At 38.0% G+C, this 26991-nt stretch overlaps 3 protein-coding genes across 5 annotated transcripts in view; 1 reads left to right on the forward strand and 2 right to left on the reverse strand.

The window, feature by feature from the left end:
• Positions 1-1457: 1457 nt before the first annotated feature.
• Positions 1458-17049, forward strand: EXOSC9 (exosome component 9). Of its 3 annotated transcripts, XM_025384983.1 has the most exons (13): positions 1458-1657; positions 1991-2085; positions 2834-2953; positions 3075-3177; positions 4713-4850; positions 7619-7701; positions 10094-10226; positions 11707-11795; positions 13339-13485; positions 13981-14162; positions 16286-16336; positions 16513-16591; positions 16904-17049. In XM_025384983.1, exons 1-13 carry the CDS (start codon positions 1592-1594, stop codon positions 16986-16988), a joined length of 1371 nt encoding a protein of 456 aa, XP_025240768.1. In that variant the 5' UTR covers positions 1458-1591; the 3' UTR covers positions 16989-17049. The 3 variants fall into 3 exon arrangements, with proteins under 3 accessions (XP_025240768.1, XP_025240769.1, XP_025240770.1); XM_025384984.1 differs by lacking the exon at positions 16286-16336; XM_025384985.1 differs by lacking the exons at positions 16286-16336; positions 16513-16591; positions 16904-17049 and adding an exon at positions 15462-16077.
• On the reverse strand, positions 16588-23933 carry CCNA2 (cyclin A2). Its single transcript, XM_025384986.1, has 8 exons — positions 23452-23933; positions 22432-22675; positions 21006-21118; positions 20589-20812; positions 19436-19643; positions 18872-18985; positions 18117-18250; positions 16588-17762 (listed from the first exon to the last, which is right to left on the reverse strand). Exons 1-8 carry the CDS (start codon positions 23662-23664, stop codon positions 17714-17716), a joined length of 1299 nt encoding a protein of 432 aa, XP_025240771.1. The 5' UTR covers positions 23665-23933; the 3' UTR covers positions 16588-17713.
• Positions 23934-24455: 522 nt separating this feature from the next.
• The window catches only part of BBS7 (Bardet-Biedl syndrome 7), a 54783-nt gene continuing 52247 nt past the window's right edge, over positions 24456-26991 (reverse strand). The window contains exon 19 of the mRNA XM_025384981.1: positions 24456-25978. Within this exon, the coding sequence (XP_025240766.1) occupies positions 25845-25978 (134 nt within the window). The 3' untranslated portion in view covers positions 24456-25844. The remainder of the gene's footprint in view (positions 25979-26991) is intronic.

Consider the following 26991-nt stretch of genomic DNA (forward strand, 5'->3'; position numbering starts at 1 on the left):
GTTAAAGAACTTAAGTGGTTAGTACCCTGTAATCCCCTTGCCGATTTTGAAAATTAATCATTTCTGTCCACTTTCCTCCTTCTTCACAATTTCTGTCTCCAGACCATGTGGAGCTCATCCCATTTCAGTTTTTGCATATGTTACTCTTTCTGCTTGAAACACTTTTCCTCTCCAGATGGCATCAAGGGTGCTCCTTCTCAACACCAAAGATTTACTTTACTTAAATGTCACCTCTACAAAGTCACCTGTTCCTGCAACTACCTCTATTAAGATAGCATTCCTATTCTCAGAGAGCGCTTACCATTGTGTGAAATTGTTCTATTTGTTTAGGGTTTTTTTGTCTTTCCAAAAAGAATGTAAATTCCTTGAGAGAAAGGATCTTGTCTACCCTGTTTCTCCAGCACTTAAATTATTCTTGGACAGAGTAGGCCCTCTTCAAGTATTTATTGAGTACATGGATTGCAAGTGGTACAAAGTGAGACTAAAATGTATCACTGGTAGAAATAACGTGTGAGAAGCTACCAAAGAAGCCAAAGAGAGACTGCGTAGGAGTTACAGTGCCTACCACCTCTAAAGCAAAAGGAAACAAAATAATAATATGCAAACACTTAAATAGTGCTTACTCCATGCCAGGCACCGTTCTAAACATTTTATGTATCTATTTACTCATTTTATTCCTCATAATAAATAGGTTTCTCACTCCCCGCCGCCCTCTTTTTTTTTTTTTTTTGGCAGGTGAGTAATGTGAAGCACACAGGTTAATTTGCCCAGGGTTATAGTAGTTAACGACAGACTTAAAATTTGAACCCTGGCAGTGAACACTTTTTAAAAGTACTATTTGATACTGCCTCTCCAAAAAAGCTGATTGGTTGGCAGCATGGCCCAGCTAAGGTTTCTCTGTGACCATAAAAATAAGTCTATCGACTTAAAACAACTGGAGAGGGGATGAGAAATAAACGGTACATTTAGTTTCAGCCCACAGTAGTAGTAACATCATTGGTTATTACGTGCGAAAGTTCTCCATTCTCATCAACTTCTCAGATCCCACAAAATTTCACCTTTGGCCACAAAAACATCCCATTTCACCATCTTAACTTTCTCCCGCAACCCTTATGCCGCCTCATTCCAGTGTTTGTTCATTTAATATGCTCCAAATCCTGCATCTGCGGCTTTCTAGGGGCCAATGTCAACTCATCTGTGAAATTGCAGTAGTATCTCTCTAGTCTCCACCCCGCAAGAGGACTGAGCGAACGGTGAAGTGTGAGAGCGGTCTGCTGATATTAATTTCTACCACTCTGATGGTTATTTTGAGTATCCTCTTCTCCTCCGCATTTTATGAGAAAAGAAACGCAATTTCACGTTCAGAAACGCCCTCCCTAAGCCGCACTGGCTTCTTGCTGACCGCTGGCCCGCCCCAATCACGCTTTGAGTCTGCGCAGTAGGGACTGCCCAAGCCCTTGCCTATTTCCTGCCGCCGCGTTTTGATGACGAAATTTTCCTGCGCCTCGGCACCGGCAGCAGCGCGTAAGGAAAAGTCAGTTTCCGTTTTTCCCGCGGATTCTGGTGCCTGTGGGGCCGGTGACCCAACACCATGAAGGAAACGCCACTCTCAAACTGCGAACGCCGCTTCCTACTCCGTGCCATCGAAGAAAAGAAGGTATGGTTTGGTCCCCGCAGAATTGCGCGCTGCATGGGCGCCCGGGTCTCAAGGTGTGGACTCATACCTGGCCCGCCTGGGCCGGGGGAGCCATTAGGGGAACGACCGGCACGTTCACCCCATTCCCCAGGCTTTATTTTTTTTCGACAGGTTCTTTTCAAGTCTCTAGTCACCCCAGCAGTTGTCCGTGCTGTAGTTTCCACTTTCCTGTATGGGCGGGGTGGTTAGGATTACACTTTCCCCCAAGTGCTTAGCCCAGGGCCAGACAAAAAGTAGTTGCTTAAGACATACTTGTTGAAGGAATAAATGAATGAATGAATTTGTGCTTAACAGCGGCTGGATGGCAGACAAACCTATGATTATAGGAACATCAGGATCTCATTTGGAACAGATTACGGATGCTGCATTGTGGAACTTGGCAAAACAAGGTAACAGGATTTAAATGAGATAACACATTGAAAAGGGAGAAGTTTGAAAAAAGACCTTATTGACTCGGTTGTTTATAAAGCAGCTAAGAAGTCTGCACAGTATTCTTTGTTTAGCTGACAAAAATAAGTATTTTTTATGCAAGATTTTTTGATTTTGTGGTCACACTTGAACTTTTTAATCATAAACGTATTTTCTGTCACCTATCACATAGTTCTGACTTCTGTAAATCGTGTAGACAACCAGTAGTGCTCATATCGAATTTGTTTCTCACACTAATATAGAGATCTTGAGCATCTTGTCATTAAGTGTACATCCTGATTTCCTGTTTTTCGAGTGACATGAAAGTTAGGTTTTCAAATATTCATTTGAAAGTTGTAAGGCTATTTGGTCAGTTAATGGTGGTGAACTATGGCATGTGAAAACACTTAAATCTCAAGTTTTCATGCCATCTTGTATCAATAAATACTTAATTTAGAGGTAAAGGTCATTGATTTTTTAGAACAATCTGTGGAATAGTAAACATTGTAATAAGAAGAGAGGTGTTTTTTCTGTCGTGTTTTTAGTTGCACCAATTTATGTTTTATTTCTGTGTATATTATACTTTATATATATTTTTTACTTCCTATGATTTATCTGGCTGACTGTGATATTACTCACATTAAGATTGAAACTTGTGATCTGTTTCAGATTTTTTTTTTTTTGGAAGGAGAGTCTATTTAGTTAATACTTTGTACTTTATCTTTGCAGAGTTCTTGGACAGGTTTCCTGTGAACTTGTTTCTCCAAAACTCAATAGGGCAACAGAAGGTATTCTTTTTTTTAACCTTGAACTCTCTCAGATGGCTGCTCCAGCTTTCGAACCTGGCAGGTATTTAAATCTTTTTCTTAAGCTGCTTTAGTCATAGGAGAACCTAACAGCAATGAGCTTTTGTTTTAATACCTGGTGTTATATTTCATGACAGTAGCCCATTCCTATTTTCTTATTATAGGCAGTCAGATCTCTTGGTGAAGTTGAATCGACTCTTGGAAAGATGTCTAAGAAATTCGAAGTGTATAGACACTGAATCTCTCTGTGTTGTTGCTGGTGAAAAGGTGGGGAATATGCCCATGATTCTTAATCTTAGGATGAATACTGTTGATTCATGGATCCCGGTGTCTGAGCTTTTATTCTCAGAACTTTAGTCAACTCAAGTTTTGTACTGATTCACTTCACTTCAGATGTTCTTGAGTGATACCCTTAGAACTTTGTGCCACCTCTATCTCTCTGAAGGGATAAAAAGCATTATCCTAAAAGGGTGAAAATAGCAACTTAGATTTTTGTGTAAAAATATTTTATTCAAAGAATTTGTGGCTTTTTCATATAATCTCATTTTCTTATCTGCATGTGTTCATAGAAGCAGGTAGTTTTCCTTTTTCATGTAGAACTCAAGAACAGAAGAAATCCTTCATTTGGATAGGTTTATCGATTTACACAGGGCCACACCATATCAGTGGCAGGGATAATTTTGAAAATCTTAGTCCCAATAAATTGTGCTGCATTAGGATATTAGAATTATATTCTTTTTTTTTTTTTTTTTTGAGACAGAGTCTCACTCTGTTGCCCAGGCTGGAGTGCAGTGGTATAATCTCAGCTCACTGCATCCTCTGCCTCCCCTGTTCAAGCAATTCTCCCACTCAGCTTTCTGAGCAGCTGGAACTACAGGCGCCTGCCACCACGCCCGGCTAATTTTTGTATTTTTAGTAGAGACGGGGTTTCACCATCAGACTGGTCTTGAACTCCAGACCTCAAGTGATCCACCTACCTTGGCCTCCCAAAGTGCTGGGATTATAGGCGTGAGCTACTGTGCCTGGCCAGAATTTGATTCTTGATTAGGGTATTTTGACAAGCATTTTTATTCCAGAGAAGTCATTTAGCTTTCCATATTCCATACCTAAGTATAATACTTCCTATTTGCATTACTTGTAAGGTTATTAAAAATATCACAAAACCTAAAAGGTTAACGTTTTTTAATTTTTGAAAATATTCATTATTTTCTGTTAGGGACAGTGACACTTTCGTCCAGGCAGGAGTGCAGTGGTGTTATTATAGCTCACTGTAACCTTAAACTCCTGGGCTCAAGGGATCCTCTCTCCTTAGCCTCCCGAATAGCTAGGACTACAGGCGCATGCCACTCCACCCAGCTAACTAAAAAACTTTTTTTTTTCATAGAGATAGGGTCTTGCTGTGTTGCCCAGGCTGGTCTCGAACTCCTAGGCTCAAGCAATTCTCCCATCTTCGCCTCCCAAAGTGCTGGGATTACAGGTGAATGCCACTGTGCCTGACCTAGAGTTTGTGGTTTTTAACAGACATGATAAAAATGTAATTAGATTTGAGGTTAGGAAAATCTTAGTATTAAACATTAGAGTAGTTCTGTCTATTTAAAGTATGTGTTCTATGATTAAATGACTCACATAGTATTTCAGATGTTTGGCTTAAATTTTCTAAAATACATTTTTTGTTAACAAACTAGAAGGAGTAACTGCATGTTTTAACAGCAAGAAAAATTACTTTGTGCACAATGTTACTTTTCTTGATAAATAGCCACTGGTTGTAATCAGGATTTATTTTATTTTAAATTCACTATCAGGTTTGGCAAATACGTGTAGACCTACATTTATTAAATCATGATGGAAATATTATTGATGCTGCCAGCATTGCTGCAATCGTGGCTTTATGTCACTTCCGAAGACCTGATGTCTCTGTCCAAGGAGATGAAGTAACACTGGTAAGCTCTTATGTGAACCAGGATCCTTGATACGAATGAATGAGGAGGGTCCTAAATGTTCAGGAAACTTGTTTTTAGTGAAGTTATGTTGTAGATGGCAATTGGGTAGGTTCTAAAAATTTGTTCATAAGACTAAAACTGCATATGGTCAAAATCGCCCTTGAAATCTCTTAACAGTTCCTCTATTGAAACATTTGTCAGTAAGAACATACCGTAGCGTGGATGACTATTTTGGATTGAGCATTAGATGAAGTGTTTGACTTATGTTTAAGGGCCATATGTGTGAAAAATAAATGAATCTCAGCACAGTGAGATGCTTACCCTGCAAGAGGTATGCAATAGCTGAAAAGCACTGAGGAATCAACAGATTCATATTTGTCTCCAGGACGTTTGTTCATTAGGCAAAGAGCTGATGAAAGTCCATCAGAAATACCCGGAGGGCTTGTTAAAACATATTGCTAGACTCTACTCCCAAAGTGAAACAGGGCTACGACTTAAGAATTTGTACTTCTAACTTTGAGTTCTTAGGTAATACTGATGTTGCTGGTCCAGGGAGCACATTTTGAAAACCATTGACCTACATTTTCTTTATCTTTTGTTCTGAGTATGCCAGTTTTAATTTATATAAATTACATGCTAGAATAATGAAAGTGCACCGTAGTTGTAGTTTGAATCCTGAAGTTGCAAAAGGACACATCAGATGCACAGATTTTCTAAACAATGATTCATAATTTTGCTTTTGGGCAGTAGACTGGAGCAGAACCGTTAAAAAGTGAGAAGTAGGGACAAAGGTTTATTAACAGTAGAGGTAATATTCTTTTAGAGGAGAGAGTTTATATAAGGAAGTGAAAAAAAAGTAGAAAGCGATTACTACATTGAAAGATCAATTAAAGAATACTGTGGTGTTATTGCTAGTGGGAATGTAAAATGGTACAGCCATGTTGGAAAAGTTTGGCAGCTTTCTTAAGTTTTAAGTGTAGACAACATTCTATATTCAGAAAAATAACATTAGAAGGAAATACTCTTTTTTTTTTTTTTTTTTTTTTTTTTGAGACAGGGTCTCACTGTGTTGTCCAGGCTGGGGTGCAGTGGCGTGGTCTCGGCTCACTGTACCCTCTGCCTCTTGAACTTAAGCAATCCTCCCACCTCAGTCTCTTGAGTAGCGGGGACTACAGGTGTGTGCCACCCGCTTGACTAATTTTTGTGTTTTTTGTAGAGATATGGTTTCACCAAATTGCCCAGGCTGGTCTTGAACTCCTGGGCTCAAGTGATTCTCCCACCTCGGCCTCCCAAAGTGTTGGGATTACAGGCATGAGCCACCATGGCCAGCTGAAAATACTCCTCTCTTATATGTACATCTTTTAGCAGATTTGACCTTGTAATTTTTTTTTTTTTTTTGAGACAAGAGTTTCACTCTTGTTGCCCAGGCTGGAGTACAATGATGTGATCTCAGCCCACTGCAACATCTGCCTCCCGGGTTCAAGCGATTTTCCTGCCTCAGCCTCCCAAGTAGCTGGAACTACAGGCATGCACAACCACGCCTGGCTAATTTTGTATTTTTAGTAGAGACAGGGTTTCTCCGTGTTGGTCAGGCTGGTCTCGAAGTCCCCACCTCGCCTGCATCGGCCTTCCGAAGTGCTGGGATTACAGATGTGAGCCACCGCCCCCGGCCGACTTTATAATATTAAGACAAATTGCAATGGCTTAAAATTGGAAAAAAAAAAATTCTAGCAATTCCATGCCTAAGAATCTACAGGAGGAATAAGAGCTTATTGTGTTCGGAGACTTGAATGCAAATATTCATAGCATCATGTATTAGCCAGAAACTGGAAACAATTCGAATGTCCAGCTGGTGAGTAGATAAATAAAATGTCATATATACAAATAATGAAATACTGTTCAGTAATGAAAAGAACTGAGCTAGTGACAAATGCTGCAAGGTGCATGAAGCATGCTGAGTTGAAAGAAGCCAGGCACAAAACATTACAATTTTTTTTTTCCATTTATATAGAATGCTCAGAAAGTCAGATTTACAGAGACAGAAATAAGATAGATCAGTGGTTCCTTGAGGCTAGGGTGGGAGTACACCAGACTCCTATGGACTACAGACAGATTCAAAGGAATTTTGGGAAGTAATGGAAATGTTAAAAAACTAGATTGTGGTGATGAGTCCATAAATATATCCATAACTATACATTTACTAAAAATTGAATCATATACTTAAAATGAGTGGGTTTTGGCTGGGCGCGGTGGCTCACACCTGTAATGCCAGCACTTTGAGTGGGCGAGGCAGGTGGATCACCTGAGGTCGGGAGTTTAAGACTAGCCTGACCCAATGTGGAGAAACCCCGTCTCTACTAAAAATGCAAAAGTAGCCTGGCATGGTGGCACATGCCTGTAATCCCAGCTACTCGGGAGGCTGAGACACGAGAATCGCTTGAACCCGGAAGGGGCAGGTTGTGGTGAGCTGAGATTGTACCACTGCACTCCAGCCTGGGCAACAAACTTCGTCTCAAAAAAAAAGTGGATTTTATGGGATGTAAATTATATGTATGTCGGTAAATTTTTGAAAAAGATTTTTGAAAAAGTTGTACAGTTTACATGAGTGGCAAAATCAAACAGGTAATTATTAATATAAAAGAAGTTATTTGGGTAGTCAAAGGAATAAAGGAACTTCATTTTTATTTTAGTATTTGATGTGCAGGATGATTTTTTTGTATGTTCATAACTTAGTGACTATAATTATTAAACATTTTCTTTTGAAACAGTATACACCTGAAGAGCGTGATCCTGTACCATTAAGTATCCACCACATGCCCATTTGTGTCAGTTTTGCCTTTTTCCAGCAAGGGTAAGCCTCACCTTGTTATGGGCCAAAATTACAAATGCAGCTAGGAATTTTATTCTACTCAAGTATGTCATGTTAATATTAAATACTTCCCTTAATATTAAAACACCTTATAGTTCCTTTCTTTCTTTGTAAGGGCATTAGTTGGCAAAGAGCTTTCTCAATAGAAGTAACAAAACTCTTATACTATGATGAAGATACTTCTCAACATTTTTCTTTTCATGGCATACTTACAAACTTAGGAGTTTACTATGGCATGGTAGTGTTTTATGTTTCCTAAGGATGTACAGGGGTTAAGAGAATTATATGCTGGGCTCTAATTTGGGAAAGTGGGATGACAATTACTGTGGGTTATTGGAAGACAGGGGACTTTGGAGCATATTAGATGGAGTAGTTCTAGGACTCAGTTACAAGAGGGGATGGTTCACAAACTGGAGGAAAAAAATTTAATGTTCTTCAGGTTTCCAGTGTTTACTTAACTGCTAAATCCTGTGGCTGAAAACTTGGAGTTTTTCAGGTCCATTTAATGGCACTTTCAAATGAAAACTTGAGCCTTAAATTCCTTTAGAAACAAGGGAAGATAAAAATATTTCACACAGTGTTGTGTACAAGGACTAGAGAAAAACTTTCAAGTTTTAGTGATTGTAAGTGTAGAGTTTCATCAGAGGAAAATGGGCCAGCATTGTCCAGTAGAAATAAAATGTGAACCATATATATAATTTTCTTATTTTCCTTTTTTTTTTTTTTTTTTTTTTGAGATGAGGTCTGGCTTTGTTGCCCAAGCTGGAGTATAGCAGTGCGATTTTTGCTCACTACAACCTCTGCTTTCTGGGCTCAAGCAATTCTTCAGCCTCAGCCTTCTGAGTAGTTGAGACTACAGGCGTGCACCACCATGCCTAGCTAATTTTTGTGTTTTTTGTGAAAAAGAGGTTTTGCCGTATTGCCCAGACTGGTCTGGAACTCCTGAGCTCAAAAGTGATCTGACTACCTCAGCCTCCCAAAATGCTGGATTACAGGGATGAGCCACCATGCCTGGCTGTTTCTTTTTCTTTTTCTTTTTTTCTTTATTTTAAGACAAGATCTCCCTCTGTCACCCAGGCTTGAGTGCAGTGGCGAGATCGTGGCTTATTGCAGCCTCAACCTCTCAGGCTCAAGTGATTCTCCTGCCTCAGACTCCTGAGTAGCTGGGACCACAGGTGCACACCATGCCCAGCTTATTTATTTTTTGTAGAGATGGGATTTCACTGTGTTGCGCAGGATGGTCTGAAGCTCCTGGGCTCAAGTGATCCGCCCATGTCCACTTCCCGAAGTGCTGGGATTATAGGCTTGAGCCACCATGTGCAGTCTTTGTTACTTTTTAATTTTTTTTTTTAATTTTTTTGCGACAGGGTCTCACTGTCACCCAGGCTGGAGTGCAGTGGTGTGATCATAGCTCACTGCAGCCTCCCAACTTCTGAACTCAAGTGATCCTCCCGCCTCAGCCTTCCAAGTAGCTGGGACTATAGGTGTGTGGCATACCCAGCTAATTAAAAAATAATTTTTTTTTTGTAGAGACAGGGTCTCACCTTGTTGCCCAGGCTGGTCCCAAACCCATGAGCTCAAGTGATCCTGCAGTCTTGACCTCCCAAAGTGCTGGGCTTACAAGCATGAGCCATCATGCCTGGCCTCATATGTGTAATTTAAAATTTTTAATGTGACTACTTATATTTTAAGTACTTATATTTTTAGTAGTCACATTAAAAAGGTAAAATTAATTTTTATATATTTTAATGAATATATTTTCATTTTAATGAAATAAAATGAAATAATCAGTATTTTAGTAATTAGTCACGAGATAGTCTACATTCTTTTATTTCCACTAAGTCTACATTCTTTTATTTCCACTAAGTCTCTGAAATCCAATATTTTACATACTCTGATTACATTTCAAGGACTCAGTAACCACAGGTGACTATTGATGAGTGTACCGGACAGTGCAGAAATAGACAGTATTTTTTTTCATGAGCCATTAGCAGAACACAGTAGAACTTTGGAGTATAGGACATTAGGGCAACTTTAGGGTTAGCCAAATTAACATTATCTAAGTTTTTATTAATGAGCCAGAAGTCATTTAATCAAAGAGATAGCATTATGTTTAGATGATCATTTAAGTAAATCCAATCTGAATTTAATGTGATTTCATTATAATAACTAGAGATATCCACTTAGCATTCATTTGTGTTCATAAACACAATAATTTTCTTGTCTCTTTCCCCATTTCAGTGACCCAAATCCATAGGCTCAGACCTTTATTCTTTGTTGACTTTATTGATGTCGTCTTTTAAAAATTCATTACCCAAGAAATGGTAAGCATTCGGTCTCAGATTTGTTCAGGTCCATTTAACATTCGTTTCAGAACATATTTATTGGTGGATCCCAATGAACGAGAAGAACGTGTGATGGATGGCTTGCTGGTGATTGCCATGAACAAACATCGAGAGATTTGTACTATCCAGTCCAGTGGTGGGATAATGCTACTAAAAGATCAAGTTAGTGCTTTGATTAATGTCCCATTAAGAATAGGTTGCTTCTCTTTAGATGCTTTTTTTGTCTTTTAACAAAAATCCAATGGGGATACTTCCAGTGATTGATTCTACGATGTGTTAGAATGTGGTTTCAGTACTGTCACTATTAAATACTTTCTGTTGACTGGTGGCTATGAGGTATCCTCCTCCTTCCTACCTTGGTGCTCCCATGTCTGGCCTGCTAGAGTCTGACCCTTCCATCTAGAAGCAGGGTCTAGTGAAGAAAAAGATTTATATCCCTATTAAAAAAAAAAGTGGCCAGGCATGGTGGCTCACGCCTGTAATCCCAGCACTTTGGGAGGCCGTGGCTGGTGGATCACTTGAGGTCAGGAGTTCAAGACCAGCCTGGCCAACATGGTGAAACCCATCTCTACTAAAAATACAAAATTAGCTGGGCGTGGTGGTTGGCACATGCCTGTAATCCCAGCTATTTGGGAGGCTGAGGCAGGAGAATCTCTTGAATATGGGAGGCAGAGGTTGCAGTGAGCTGAGATCGTGCCATTGTACTCCAGTCTGAGCAACAAGAGCCAAATTCCATCTGAAAATATAAATGAATAAATAAATAAATATTAGCCGAGCTTGGTGATGCATGCCTGTGGTCCCGGCCACTTGGGAGGCTGAGGTGGGAAGATTGCTTGAGCCCAAGAGGTGGAGGTTGAGTGAGCTGAGATCGTGCCACTGCATTCCAGCCTGGGCTACAGAATAAGACCCTGTCTCAAGAGCAAATAAAAGTTTTTAAACATCCAATAGTAGAAATTATGTAAAAAGGTAGTTTTATTTTTAGGATTTGGGTACAATTGGCAGTAGTTCTGAAACCCAGCTACGTATCAGATTCACATGGGAGCTTTTAGAAAATAGATCTCCATATAGCATACAGTGTAGGTGATTAAAAGCTGCTTTAGTTTGAATTCTAGTTCTGTCCCCGTACTAGCTGATCTTGGGCAAATGATTTTATATCTTTGGGTCTCACTTTCTTTATCTGTAAAATAGGGAATGATGTTATTGCCAACACCTTGTTGTTATAAGGATATAAAGATAGATATATTGCACAGTGTCTAGCATATACTAAGTGTGCAATAAATGTTAGTTTCTGGTATCATCATCATCATCTTTACCAGCATCACAAGTACTACCCAGATTAGTCACAAAGAAAGGAAGTTAGTGCATCCTGGAGCATATGTGTCTGTGGTTTCTTCCATGGTATTAGTATTTATACTGTTGTGTAAGAAAGTTTTTGTGTCTGTTCCCATAATGTGATAGTCCTTCACATATCTTAAAACAACTTTCACTTCTTGCCTTAATCTGTGTTTATATTGTATTCATGTTTGGAAAAGCCAGGCTTAAATTTATAAAGGTAGAAAAATTAATTTCATGGTTTTAGTTTCGTTAGAGAAAACCATTTGGTTTACTGTCTTTAAACAACATAATTCACTTTTATAAATAGGTTTTGAGATGCAGTAAAATCGCTGGTGTGAAAGTAGCAGAAATTACAGAGCTAATATTGAAAGCTTTGGAGAATGACCAAAAAGTAAGGTAAGTAACTTTTCCAGAACTAAATGGTCTTTTATTTTCATTTTTTAAATATTTACTTTTTTTTTTTAGTATAGGCAAACTTTATTATGCATGAACTTGATTTCACAAAGTTAGAATGGCAATTTCACTTAAAATTAACTCATTAAAAAGTGTAAATACCATGGTATAGATATGTTATCCAAAACTCCGAAAGGTAGTGAAACTGGTAACAGATATTGCTACTCATCTTTGGACAGACACAATAAAAGTATTAATGAAACTGGTTTCCAGACAAGTGTGTGTCACTTGCTGCTGTGCCTTAGGGAGGAGAGGATGTTATAACACAAGCATTATTGATGCAGTGACTCGTGGATAGTTGCTCCTTATTAACACTGCTAAAATTAGGATCACAGTTTTTACTTTGTGTGGGAGCTGGTGATTCTTGTTTTATGAGGATATCTTTCAGGGTGTTGGCATCAAACCCACTTACTGCAAAATGCATCACAGATGGGAATTTAACGCTGGGTCAAGTCCAGAATTCCAAAACAATGAAGAGGAAAGACCCACCTAAGAGCAAGAGGTCTTCATTGCTCCAGGCCCCAAGACACAACACAGGGAACAGGAAGTGGCCCTAAATGGTCTTTTAATGTATTTTTTCTCTTAAGGATTTTCCTTGAACAAGGGCAACCATATAAATTTCACACTTGATCTTTCCTTATTTGTTAATCGCAATTGAGTGTACTACTTAGTGTGTTTTTAGAAAGTTGATTGGACTTACTATATTTTCTGCAATTTAAATATAACCTATATTGAAAAATCATGTAAGATTTTTGTTTGTTTTTTGAGATGGAGTCTCACTCTGTCACCTAGGCATAGTGCATTTGTGCAATCTCGGCTCACTGCAGCATCTGCCTCATGGCTTCAAGTGATTCTCCTGCCTCAGCCTCCCAAATAGCTGAGATTACAGATGCATACCACCATGCCCGGCTAATTTTTGTATTTTTAGTAGGGATGGGGTTTCGCCATGTTGGTCAGGCCAGTCTCAAACTCCTGACCTCAGATGATCCACCCACCTGGGCCTCCCAAAATATTAGGATTACAGGTATGAACCACCACACCTGGAGACATAAGATTTTTCTTTAACAGTTAACATTTTCTTAGGATAAAAATAATCTAGTAACTCAAATTAATGTAAGGAAACAGGTTGATTCCCATCTCTACTTCTTACTGTGCTATCTTAAGCAAGATATATAACCCAGCATTTCAGTGTCCTCTTCTATAATATGGGATATTAACACTACCTGGTAGGGCTGATTTGAGGGTTAGAGAATAGTGTATTTTAAGCACCTAGCACATGGTCTGGCACATGGTTTAATAAATGATTATGCTATTGGCTCTTGTTAGGCATAATAAATTGGTGAGGTTAAGTTAGATAAACTAACTCTCTTTCAATATTTTTCATCCACCAAAGGATAAAATAATAGTTTTTTTTCCCTTCCTGTCTTCTGTCTAATCTGTTACCTTCCTCCCGCTTCCTTCCCACCAAAAAACCCCCCACATACAGGAAAGAAGGTGGAAAGTTTGGTTTTGCAGAGTCTATAGCAAATCAAAGGATCACAGCATTTAAAATGGAAAAGGCCCCTATTGATACCTCGGATGTAGAAGAAAAAGCAGAAGAAATCATTGCTGAAGCAGAACCTCCTTCAGAAGTGTATCTTTATTTGGTGGTTTTTGCAGTAACAAGATTCATAACACTTGGCATTATAATATTAGGCTATATGAAGGATGTGTATACTGAAATTAGTTTTTGTAAACACTGTACTTTGTTAGAGAAAACACTTAAAATACAAGATAGTGATGTGAGTCATATTCTGTTGATGGTATAACATTCAGCTTCCCTTCAGTTATCCTGGAAAAACCAGATTGTGTTTTAAGGACCAATTTAATTTAGTACTGTAACTAAAATGTTGAAGCTGTCTCTTCACATTTCTTATTATTAATTGCATCCATAAAATCTTGCCTGAGTTATTTTTTCTTCTTCATTGTTCAGCCATCCATAGTGTAGCTATATTAAGTTTTTTTTTTCCCTAGGAACTTTGAGGCACACTTGAATCAATCTTACAAGAAGAAAACTTTCATTCTCATCTTTTTCAACAGTCCATCAAATAGCAATATTTTTGTTACTCAGTTTTCTTAACTTGTTAAGTGTTTCTACACCTGTGCTGTGGACTCCTGGAACTGCCCAAATTGGAGAGGGAGTAGAAAACTCCTGGGGTGATCTTGAAGACTCTGAGAAGGAAGATGATGAAGGCGGTGGTGATGAAGCTATCATTCTTGATAGTATAAAAATGGACACTGGAGTAGAAGTCTCTGATATTGGAAGCCAAGGTAGGTGACACTTTGTGGCACACTTATCACTATATATTACATATATATAGTATTACCGTATAGTTATATATACAATAATGCATAAAATGTGTATATTAATTTATATTATCACTATATATAGTAATATATAGCATATCAGCTATATAGAGATGTATATTAGATAAATAACATACAGGATACTATATATAGAGAATATAGATATATAGTTAAATATAGGGATATAAGTATTGCATTTTTAGAGGGGCTAAATATTGTGATTTAAATTTCAACTAAATTATCGTGGCTAACTGCAGTACTAATACTACTTTCTAAAAGAATATGCATATCTTTGTAGAGTAGTGGTACACTTTGGCATAAAATGATAGTGACATTTTTAATTAAAAAAAAATTTTTTTTGTAACGTATTTGGGTGGGTTTTAAGGGAATGAGTTTCTGGAAGATCTTATTCCTCCGTGCTGTCTTTTTTTGTGGTTTCTAGACTGAAACAAAAAGCCCATCCTTTATCAGAACATGTAATACTGTCTAAATAAAACTTTCTGGGATAGAAACATTACACTGGTATAGCAGCCACTAGCTCCACGTGGCTATTGAACACTTGAAATGTGGTTTGTATTACTGAGAACTGAATTTTAAATTTTATTTAATACAAAATTAAGCAGCCACATGTGGCTAGTGGCTACCATACTAGACATTGCAGTATTAGAACATAAAAAAATTCTAGAAGTGACTAGAATACTGATAGTCCTAGACGTTGCTTGCATTTTGAAAGCCATAGAACTGAAGAAGTTGTTTTTGTGTATGGTTATTTTCACTTAAAAAAAAAAAGCAAATTCTTGCTGGTCTATATAATAGAATAATGACTTATTTTCTTATGTGGTAAGAACAGAAATCCTACAAGGAACTGGGAACTAGGCTGGCAGGGAAAACTGAAGGTGATATGTTTAGTAGGAATGTAAGACAAATACTTCTGTTTTCAAAGAGAGAAATTATGAACACTACTAGAGCCTGAGCTTTTTGTTTTTTTACTTAATAGGTAAGGAAAAAATTTCCCATTGATTGGGACCCTTACTCAAATTTCCCAGTGGTTACTTCTATTTGGTATAATTCTTCCAAATACTTGTCCCAGGTATTTATTTACTCTCTGTGCAGTAATGTAAGCTAATGCTGCATAGACTTATGTAGCATTGAATATAACTAGTTGGTTTAACAATTCTCTTATTGTTGAAGATGTAAGTTGTTTCCATTTTTTCACTGTTAACAATATCCTTGCACTTGCATATACCTTATATGTTTGTTTAGTGTATTCTTCTAACAGTGAATAGTATTTTCAATTGAATATAATGAAGGTGGACCTAAGAATTGGAAAAATGGAGCAGGTACAGCCTTTCTAAAGCATGTGAAGAAAGGGAGAAACTAACTGAAAACTAAAAATACAAAGAATTGATATGGGTTAATTCACATTTTATGTATATCATTAACTAATGATCAGGAGAAAAATGGGCAAAAGACAGGGAGCAGTACTCAAAATATACAAATGGCCAGTAATATTTTTCATGGTCAGCCCTGATAGTAATACAAATAAAATCCAAAGAAAAATGACATGGCATTTTTTGTTACCGTATTTTGGGCAGTATTAAAAATACCAGCAATGCCAAAGGTATATGGGAAATGGGTTCTTTTATTTATTGGAATGTAAACTGGAACTATTTCTGGAGGAATAGAGTAGCACAAACAATTCAATTGTCTCTACAAAAGATGCTATATAGATTTCCCCCTAACTTTTCTATTATGACATGTACCAAATTGTCACGCCATTCGAGCACCTGTAGGAAATAAGAGTTTAAAGAAACAAATGTTACAGACGAGTTCTAGAGTGCTCTAAGAAGCTGATTTAAAGAGAAGAGTAAGCCTCCACCTAAAGAGTGGCATGGGCTATTATATGCAAATAGTCTTATTTTTATTTATTTTTTGGGATGGAGTCTTCCTCGTCACCCAGACTGGAGTACAGTGGTACTGCAACCTCCACCTCCCTGGTTCAAGCGATTCTCATGCCTCAGCCTCATGAGTAGTTGGGCCTATAAGCACATGCTACCACAACTGGCTAATTTTTCTGTTTTTAATAGAGATGGTGTTTCACCATGTTGGCCAGGCTGGACTCAAGCTTCTGACCTCAGGTGACCAAAATGACCTCAGCCTACTAAAATGCGGGGATTAAAAGTGTGAGCTACCACGCCCAGCCCAGCCCCAGCCCCAGCAATGAGTTTTAGAACGTCTGATAGAAATAAACTCGTGCAGAAATAAATATTGCAAGAGATTGCTTACCCCTTTCTTTTTTTTTTTTTTAAAAAAGATGCTCCCATAATACTCTCAGATAGTGAAGAAGAAGAAATGATCATTTTGGAACCAGACAAGAATCCAAAGAAAATAAGGTAACACATTTCTGGTTTATTTCAAATGTATATATATATATATTCAACACTTCTAGAGGTTTGCTCTCTGGTTTTACTCTCATCTTGCCACATGACTATAAACAAAAAGACGTCCCTTTTTCATTAGCGATCCATCTGTTCTGTGATTTCTTTACCTTGTGATTTATAAAAATTAGGACCAAAATCTATGGAACTCTTTGGATGCCAGTCTTACACATTTTATATCCTATTGGAAAACTAAGAAATGCCTCTTACTTCAATAATCCAAAACTTAACAAGCATACGCTTAGTAAATTCTTACTTTATTCACAGAACACAGACCACCAGTGCAAAACAAGAAAAAGCACCAAGTAAAAAGCCAGTGAAAAGAAGAAAAAAGAAGAGAGCTGCCAATTAAAGCTAACAGTTGTATATTTGTATATATAACTATTAAAAGGATATTTATTCCATTCTAAGAACCCTGGGTATTTTTTATTCACAAATCCATTATAAAATCTAGCAGGGTTTTAAAAATAGTTTTTTGTTTTTAATGTTATGCTTTAAAATAATAAACCTTCTGGAGCATTTCTCGTCTGTTAATTTGCACGTAAGCTTCCCACCCTCTTCCGCTCCCAGCCTCTGTTTAGTTTGCAGAACCTAAACAGGTTTTACAAAGAGTGAAAAAGTCTGTATTCAGAGGGGATTATGCCCATCAGCAAATTGATCCAGTTGCTTAGGAAAATGAATGTTAGAATTTGAGGGTCTGTTTTCCTAAACCTACTTTAATTTTAGAGGAAGGTTTTCACTTCCCATTATATAGTAAACCAAGTAAACTTTTTAAATTGAAATCCTGAAGAAGTTAAATTTGACTTGCGAAGTTTTCCAAATCAATTTATTATCCTGACAGCTGGCATCATTAATACTTTAACAAAACCACTTAAAATTAGCCAAATATCTAAGACAGATACATATACAAAAGATATACAAATTAAAACCATTTAAAAAGTAATAGATACCATAATTTGTACTTGGCCATAACTTCTGTACTCAGAAATGATTGTAAAATTAAAACCTAAGTTAAAAACTGTACACCATATACTTTGAGTGATTTACATCTTAGAAAACAAAGGCAGTCTTTCATTGTTACAGATTTAGTGTCTCTGGTGGGTTGAGGAGAGAAACACCATGATACCTGTAAGTAGGAAAAAAAAACAAAAACATTTTTAGTAAACAGTCACTGGGTAAAGGAGATCATGGAATAATGTTTGTACTCATGTATTGGGAACTAAAAAATGCTATTTCTCTCTGACCGAGTTGATGGTTTTAGAAACATTGGTCCCTGAAACACACATGCATGCCCCTCTTCTCTCTCCTCCCCCAGACCCAGGGCAGAAAGCATGAACTGCAACTTTCTTCAAACACATAACCAATTAAGAGAACAGCTTCTTAAGGAGGCTATGGCAGATTCATGAATGAAGTTAAAATGTCAAAGATCTCTGAACCATAATCTAGAAAAGTAAGCTTCAATATTCAAATTAATTCTTACTTTGAATTTTTGTACTTTTCTCTTATTGACTGTTGTGCATGCTGTGGAGCTTTGAGGTAGGTCTGGTGAAGGTCCATGAGACAAGGCTTAAGACTTTCCAGGGTATATCCAGTCTTTCGTATTAATGATTCAGGCTACAGAGAAGGGAATAGGAAGCCCTGAGTTGTGCTTTTAGTAACAGACACCAGTTAATAGTTAGCATTAAGCTTATGTTAAATTTCAGTACTAATCTTTAACTTTTCCAACTACTAGCTTTCTCAGGCCATTATTCCATCTCTCGATCCATTTTTTACTACTTTCTCTGCCAGCAACAGGTCAGATGCTTTTTAAAAAGCTCACCTTTCAATCCAAGTTACAACTAAGCTTACTACCTAACAAAAAGCTACTGTTCAACAGGTAACATGCCTTAAACAGTATATAATCATCCCTCAGTATCCATGAGGGATTGGTTCCAGGACCCTCCCCAAGTATACCCAAATCTGTACATATTCAAGTCCTGCAGTCACCCTTCTATATATATGGGTTTTGAATTCCCTGAATAATGTAGTTTCAATCCACATGTAATTGGAAAAAAATCCATGTGTAAGTGGACTCACACAGTTCAAACCTGTATTTTTCAAAGGTCAACTGTATATATTTGAAGTTTTTCCAAGTAAGAACATCTAGGCAACCCTCAGTTTTGTAGGACAATTATTATTTAATCTGGCATAGGCATTTCAGTCACAAGATAGGTGTGTGAAGACCGTAATACATACCCAGCTTTGTCCTGTGACTGTGTAGAGTGCTAAATGAAAGGCGGCTCCAGCAATAACTGATGGCAAATACTTTAGGTATGGGTCAGCATCTATCAAACTTAATTCTCCCAAAAACTGGAATAAAAAATACTTTATGATCACAAGAGCGTTTAGAATTCAAATGTCAAACCTCTGCCTTCTAACCTAATTTTTTCCTGCCTTTGATAATGGCTCTGTAGCAACCCTAGAAAAAAATATTTCACAGCCTCATCTTTAAACATATCAATCATTTTAGTGTTTTGTTCCATCCTCATCCTGTATTTTCCCTCCTTTATTAACTTTTAAAAAACAATTCTTCTGACTACCCATCCCCAAGATGTCATCCTTAGACCTCTGCTTCTAGTGCTTTCCTGATACAGATTATCTTTTGCCAGCAGCAGGCTTTCTTCCATACTGCAGCATTAATCTCCATCTGAATACTAAATCTCTTCACCATGCTGTACAAAGGAACTATGTTCCTGTACAAAGGAATTAGGGCTTACATTACCTAAGAATTGCCATTCAACAAAATGAAAGTTAACTCACCATTGCTAAACTTTCAACTTTGCTGTTTGCAGGCTGCTGATGCAGAAAGTATTGGGTAAGAAACTGATTTACTGTTGGAGCAGCTAAGTCAAAAGTAAGGACTTTCAAAACTAGATGCTCCATTCTCAGAACTTGTTTCTTGGTGTAGGTATCATCTGTAATGTACACAAACTCTGCTACTTCTGGGGGGTATATTTCTTCAAACTTTCTACAATGAAAAAAGTTTTAAGTAATCAGTCCTAAAAGAGAAGCAAGCTTCCTTATCCCAATTCTGAAATCCCATTAGCAGAATATATGGAATAAATCCAAAATCCATACCAACTGCATTTCCAGACACTTGATCATCATTTCTAGTAAAGACTGGATAGCTAATTGCTAATTAAAAGGCCCAAATCAATAAAGGACTTTTGAGATATTTTTCCCAGTTCAGTCAAAGGAAGTAAATGAAAGGCATGAGACTTCTCAAGATGGGAACAATGCCGGAGTTCACCAAGTAGCTGAAAATTTAGGAAATACAAATCTTAGGAAAACATGTTTCATGTTTTCATTTTTAAATTTAGTGTTTTTTTTTGAGACAGTCTTGCTCTCTTGCCCAGGCCAGAGTGCAGTGGTCCAATCTTAACTTACTGCAACCTCCCCGCTCCAGGTTCAAGCGATTCTCCTGCCTCAGCCTCCCCAGTAGCTGAGATTACAGGCATGTGTCACCATGCCCAGCTAATTTTTGTATTTTTAGTAGAGACAGGGTTTCGCCATGATGACCAAGCTGGTCTCGAACTCCTGACCTCAAGTGATCCGCCCACCTTGGCCTCCCAAATTGCTGGGATTATAGGTGCAAGCCACCGCACCCAGCCTTTACTTCTTAATAAAAGAGACACTGCTTATATGCCAGAAAGTAATATTGGAAGCAAAATGTTTTAAAATTTCTAACCTAGTGTACTATATCGTCTTCAAGGAATCCAGTTTGGGGAAAAACAGTGTTATAGATTAGAACACAGTTTCATCCTCCTCCACTTCCCCAACCCCACCACATTGCCATCCCTAAAGTAGTCACTGACTCTCTGCCTGGTGTATGTTAAAAGGTCACCATTAAAAATCAATTTCTTCCCTAGACAAAAGATCGTGATCACTTTTAAACAAACCAAGGTGGACTTACGAGGCTAACAGCATAGCAGCAGTGCCCACAAGCTGAAGCTTTCCTCTCAGCACTGACATGGAAGAAAGGAACCTATCAATGTAGTTCACAGCCAAATGCAGGGTCTCATTCTGTAGTTTATATTCTTCTCCTACTTCAACTAACCAGTCCACGAGGATAGCTCTCATACTGTTAGTGATGTCTGGCTGTTTCTTCATGTAACCCACTTTAGGTTTACATTTAACCTATTGAGAAAAGTATTTAGTAGTGTTAAAATTGCAATTAGATTATTTTACAATTAAGAGAGGCTACATGCTATAAACTTAACTGTAGCATTAGAATAATTCATTAGTTTAAAAATTTAAACATTATCCTCTCAATTTCATTTAGCCACATTTAACAAATACATTACACAAACTGGATTCAGAGAACCTTTACCTCCATTTCCCTAAGGTATGTGTGAATATCCTCATGGTAGTCTGGTACTTCATTAACACTCACTGGCTTTTCATCTTCTAATACAATTGACATGTCCATAGTATGTGGTGACTCTGGGACAAATAAAAAGATATGATTAAATTAATTGTTTGTCTACTTAGTTTAATAGCTAAAAATGACTGCCCTTGTAAGGAATTTCATATTAACAAAGCACTTATTTCATCAAACTAAAAAGAGCTTCTCATGACGAAAAAGGTAGAATATTTTACCTTAGTCTCAGTATCTCTGTACATATAGCTTTGGAATGATTTTAGTTAATGAAGGGGGAAAGAAAACCATATTGGTAGGCCCCTAACAGGAAAACGAGAATCAGGTATTATCTTAAAGTATCCATCTTCCACAACAGAAAGGAGCAGATGGCATGGTGGTTCTGTTAGGACAGAACACTTAAAATCCAAGTTTTGAGATAATATCTAAGATTTGCCCTAAGAGAGACTGCAGATCCCAGAGTCTGACATATACAAAGCCCAAGTAGGCGATAGCTAGAATCAGTTAAATGGCCTCCATTAACAATTGTTATTAAGAAATTAGGTTTGTTATGGGCAAATGGATTAACACTATAAATAATTTATTTTTTGTAGTATAAATTATCTTTTGAAGCAAAGAGTATCATCCATTATTCTTTTCGCTTCAAAGATCACCTTGAGATTAAACATTTTCTGCAAAATTTTGATAAAAACACACAAATTATTATTTCCAAAGGACTTTTCCTGCTCACCCCTCCTTCCCCACGATTAATACAACTAAAAACTAAAATGAGACTGGATTTAGTGAGCTGTCCAGTGACTCGATATCCCTAGGGCAAAGAAACAGTACAAACTGCAAAGAGCTGTTTGCAGCAGCTACTTTAATACATGGGTAAGAGTAAACAGCTATGGTACAACTGTTTACTTGTAGGAGGAAAAGTGTCACTTTCTGGTATCAGATGATAATCCAGACTGGTTTTATAGAAACAAAATTATAAAACTGGAAGAGATGTTATGTAATCACAATATTTAAGACTGCATCTTCAAATATCACTCTCTAAGTGATATATAAGTGAGTTAGATAAAACTGAAATCTATTCTCCCAACCAAGAACACATTTATGGGATCAGATTAAAATAAGCATTTAAGATCTAATTATAATCAGACTGATGTGACTGGCAGTGAACCTGAAAGAACACTAGATTAGGATCCTTTTGTACATCACCAGGTCGAGTGTTAGCTGTGAGATCTGAGATAAGTCACATCCTTTCTAAGCCTTGTTACACTAAACCTAACTCACTGTAATCAAAATGACTACATAAGACATCTTAAAATGCAAATCATTAATATCTAATAATTATAATTACCGTAAATTCATATAGATTTTCCTTAAAACTTACCAAAACTACCATCCATTGGATAATCAAGAGGGACCAATGGTTTTCTGGGTCCAGGTAAACTAATGGCTGAATTAAAAGCCAGGGCATCTTCACGCTCCGTTTTTTGAGATTCAGCTGGCTTCTTCTGAGTCTCTTTTTCTGCTTCATCCACATGAATGGTGAACGCAGGCTGTTTACTGTTTGCTTTCCAAGGAGGAACGGTGACATGCTCATCATTTACAGGAAGATCCTTAAGGGGTGCAACCTAAACAAAAATAAATAACTGGCTTTGAGCCTACTAAATAGTTTTGCATTCTTTCTCTTATGGGTGTTGGCCTTTGCTTTTTCTCCCAAATACTCTATCAGGAATTAAACTTTCTGGGACAAACAATAGTTTGAGTATTCAAAAGAGAAGGGATGTTCCCATTTGTCACAGGCATTCCCACAAAGGCTATCAATAGATAACACTAGGTGGAATTATGCAAAACTAATCAGGGCCACAAGAAGGGTCGGGTGGCAAGTCAATACATGACAAGTTTAGGAAAGACATGGCAAAAAAGTGTTGGTTCACCACTGTCGCCCGAGGGTGGAGCAACAGAGCAAATCCGGCTAAAATGGCGGAATTTGCCAAAAGCAAAGTTATTTCGCACACCCTTTTCTAAAGTAGAGGTTATCTCTTAACCGTGAGGAGGAAGAGGGTCAGAGTCCTACAGTAGTGCCTGGGGTTTAAAAGTGGAGAGAAAGGCGCGGAGCTGAGCGAAGACTACACGTTTTAGAGCTTGGTTTGACCCCATTATGTACAGGCAGATGCCACCTATAGAGAGCAGACGGGCAGCATACACACAGTGTTGCCGGGGTCCTGATGCTAATAATGGGAGGATTCATATTGTGGCATCCCACACACCAGCACCAAGTGGACTCCAGACCCTGGCCCCCTTCCAAAAGCCCAGGACATGCCTTCTCGCCACTCTTCTCTGCCTGCTAAGCCAGTGCCAAACCCTGCTCGACCCACCCTCCTGCAGATATCCCGCATCCCTTTACCCGTCGCGTCTTCGGCCTCTGCTGCTGCGCTAGACCCCGCGGGTTCCCGGCCTTCAGTACCGCCAGCGCGGCCCGGGTCCGCGGTTGCTGGACGGGCGCTGCCTTTTCCGGGTTGATATTCTCCTGGTCCTCTTGGAGCGCAGTCTGCTGCAATGCTAGCAGCGCTGAGCCCGCCTCGCGGGTCGCAGGCCCCGGCGCGGAGTTGCCCAACATCACTGCTCCCGGGAGTGGACGGCGGGATCAGCCTGCGGCGCCAAGCAGCGTGCACTCTGCCCAGCCCACCCGGCCAAAGAACAGTCGTAGCCGCCGGTCGCAGCCCAGGCCAGCCTACCCGCCCGCCCGCTCACCCAGCTCGAGACCACGCAGGGTCGAGGAGGTTGCGAAAGGCGCAGGAAGGCACGGCCGGGCGTGGCGGGCCAAAGACACCCCGAGATGTAGCGAGCAGCCCGCCGGAGCGGCGGCTGTTCTTGCAGTTCAAGTATCCCGCGACTATTGAAATGGACCAATGAAAGCGCTCGCAGCCTTGACGTCATTCGAGGCGACAGGGTCGCAAGCGAGTGAAGGAAGCACCAAAGGAAACTGAGTAGGGGCGGGGCAGGAGGGAGAAACGAACTGGGGCTGGGGCGGGAGAAAACGCCTGCGCGGGTCGGGGAGAGGTAGGGGTACTTAGGGCCCGAGCTTCCGATTACTTTGAGCCACCTAGAGAGCGAGGCGGTCCAAAGGCTGACTCTAAGCCTTTTAGGGAATTAAACGGAATTAAACTTTGGCGACTATCATTTGGGCTGCCCAGCCTTTAGCTCTGGGACCTCTAGTTAGCTCAAGTGACTTTTTCCCAAGGTCTAAAATCTGGACCACGTTTTTCAGTATCTCCGATTCTCCGTTTTCTTATTTGTTAATAGGGACTAATAACTACAGTCATACGGTTGTTAGGATTAAATAATGTGCATAAATTAACACGGAGCTCACATAGTAATACAGTACTCAAGTGTCAGACTGTAGTAATATCATCTTAACATTTAGGCATTTATTCATAGTAACCAGAAATTGTGTTTTATGCTTTTTATTTTTCCTAATGAAGATGCAATTAAGTGCCACCTTGAACTACTGTTGATATATATATAATAAATATACAATGCATTACAAGATATTCAAATAGAGTCATTAATTTTTATCTATTTTTCCCCAAGCTGCGGCAGCCAACAAAAAATACAATGACATTCTAGTGACCTAGATATAATTATGTTCCTTTCAGAAGTAAAGTTTCTTTAAATATAGTAAAAACAATACGATCTTATTAAAATAAAATTCTCTTAACTATATGTGCCTGTAACAAATTTTTATATTTATATACGAAGCTTGCACGTACCTAGTAAGTATAATAGCATATCATTAAGAAGCATTGTTTTCTAAAAAATTAGTGAGTCTGCCCTTCTTGAAACAAAGCTTATTTTCCATTATCTTTATGCCATTTTAAGACGTTTCAATATTTCTTTGAAATTAATAAATATGAATTAAGATTAATGTACAAAACTTCTATAGCCTTAATGTCATATATGATAAAAAGAGATCATACTGGTGTAGGAAAATCTAAGATGGCATCACTATTTCTGCACTCTTCACTTGTAGCATGCTTGAATAGCTCCACTGGTTACAGCATGTCTAGTTAAGATCCCCTGACTCTGTGTAAGCTCTTCTTATTTCCCTGACTACAATTTATAGCACTGAGCCAAGTTCAGCATTTCCACAAACTGCAGCAGAGTCATAAAACATCACCAAGCAAAAGGAAAATCAGTTGCAAATCAATCCTATCTCCTAGAAAAAATAATTGGTAGGTTACTTCCACTAGCTGGCAACATACATAGTAACCAGGACACAAAGCAAGTACCAGTACTTGGGTTCTGGTCCCAGCTTTATAAAATACTAGCATGTCCTCTTAATCACAAAATTTCACTGAGAATCAGTTTTCTTATATGATTTGACAAACTTATACAACAGTTGTTAAGATCAAATAAGGTAATATATAAAAATACATTTTGAAACCTATAAAGCAGTTTATATATTTATGTGTTTATGTACCTTGTAATACATTTGAATATATTTTCATTTTCCACATATTACTTCTCAATTTAAAAATTAAAACAGCCACTTATCAAAAATTCATTAAAATCCTATTTAAATCATTCTATTTGTGTTTTAAAAATAAAAACTCTTTTAGAAAGTTCAACTTGTCAAAAGAAACAGAAGCATTACTTTAAAAAGCCATTATATCTCAAATATTTTTAGATATAAAAAAGCAGTTGAAATTAAAGTATGTACACAGTTAACTTCTAATTCTGTTTTAACATTTTTCATTTAAACAGACCACTTCTTTGGGACTTTACCTTATTTGTATTTCATGCTGCATCAAAGAATGAAATCAATGCATTTTGGTCATAACTGTCCAGAATTTCCAATAGAAGGGGTACTTTAGTTTTTACATTGGTGCCTTTGAACTTAAATTTATCTATGAAAAGATCAGTGATCATGCCTATAAAGAAAAAACATAAATTTCCTGTCAGTGATTAGTTATATTTAATTACACAGTATTTCACTAAAGTAATTGCTTGATAATCTATTTTTAAGCACCTGTAATTCCATTATTTAACATACACAAACCTAAAAGCCATGATGTTTTCAAAAATATTCATTTTGGGGGGGATTTTAAAACAAGTTTCAAGATATAAATAGTTTGCCTAATAACCCTCTTAACAATTGATTACAAGCTATTAATTCAGACAATCAACTACTGGTCATTTTTGAACTGCTATCAGTATATATAACATCACAACAAGTGGTATCTTTTTTCCACCAAGCAGACCATTTTGACATAGTGTAGGCAGATTCTATTTTTAACAGCTTATCTGAATTAAAATATTCCATCTACATGTTGACCATTCTTGGGATTTGACTTGAAGGCAAATAGTCCTAAGTTCAAAGATCTGGGCAAATCATTTCGCCTTGAGTTTTCTCATATGTAAAATAGGAATTATTCAAGCTGTAAATCCTTTATCCAAAAAGCTTGATGCAAGATGTATTTCAGAATTTTTCCTATTTTAGGAAGATAATGAAAGGAATATACTATAGTATTAACCCTAAGGGGACTGAGTGGCAGCATTCAATAGCAAAACATAGTACTATTTCTGTCACAAAATATATGGATGAATATTTGCACTAAGTGGAATAAAAAAGATATAACTTCGGGCTGGGCACCGTGGCTCACTCCTGTAATCCCAGCACTTTGGGAGGCTAAGGTGGGCAGATCACGAAGTCAGCAGTTTAAAAGCAGTCTGGCCAATCTGGTGAAACCCCGCCTCTACTAAAAGTACAAAAAAATTAGCTGGGCATGGTGGCACGCACCTGTAATTCCAGCTACTCAGGAGGCTGAGGCAGGAAAATTGCTTGAACCCAGAGGGCAGAGGTGGCAGTGAGCCGAGATTGCACCACTGACTCCAGCCTGGGGACCAAGCAAGACTCTGTCTCAAAAAAAAAAAAAAAAAAAAA

Source organism: Theropithecus gelada, chromosome 5, assembly GCF_003255815.1.
Source record: "Theropithecus gelada isolate Dixy chromosome 5, Tgel_1.0, whole genome shotgun sequence".
In the NCBI taxonomy this organism is placed as follows: domain Eukaryota; kingdom Metazoa; phylum Chordata; class Mammalia; order Primates; family Cercopithecidae; genus Theropithecus; species Theropithecus gelada.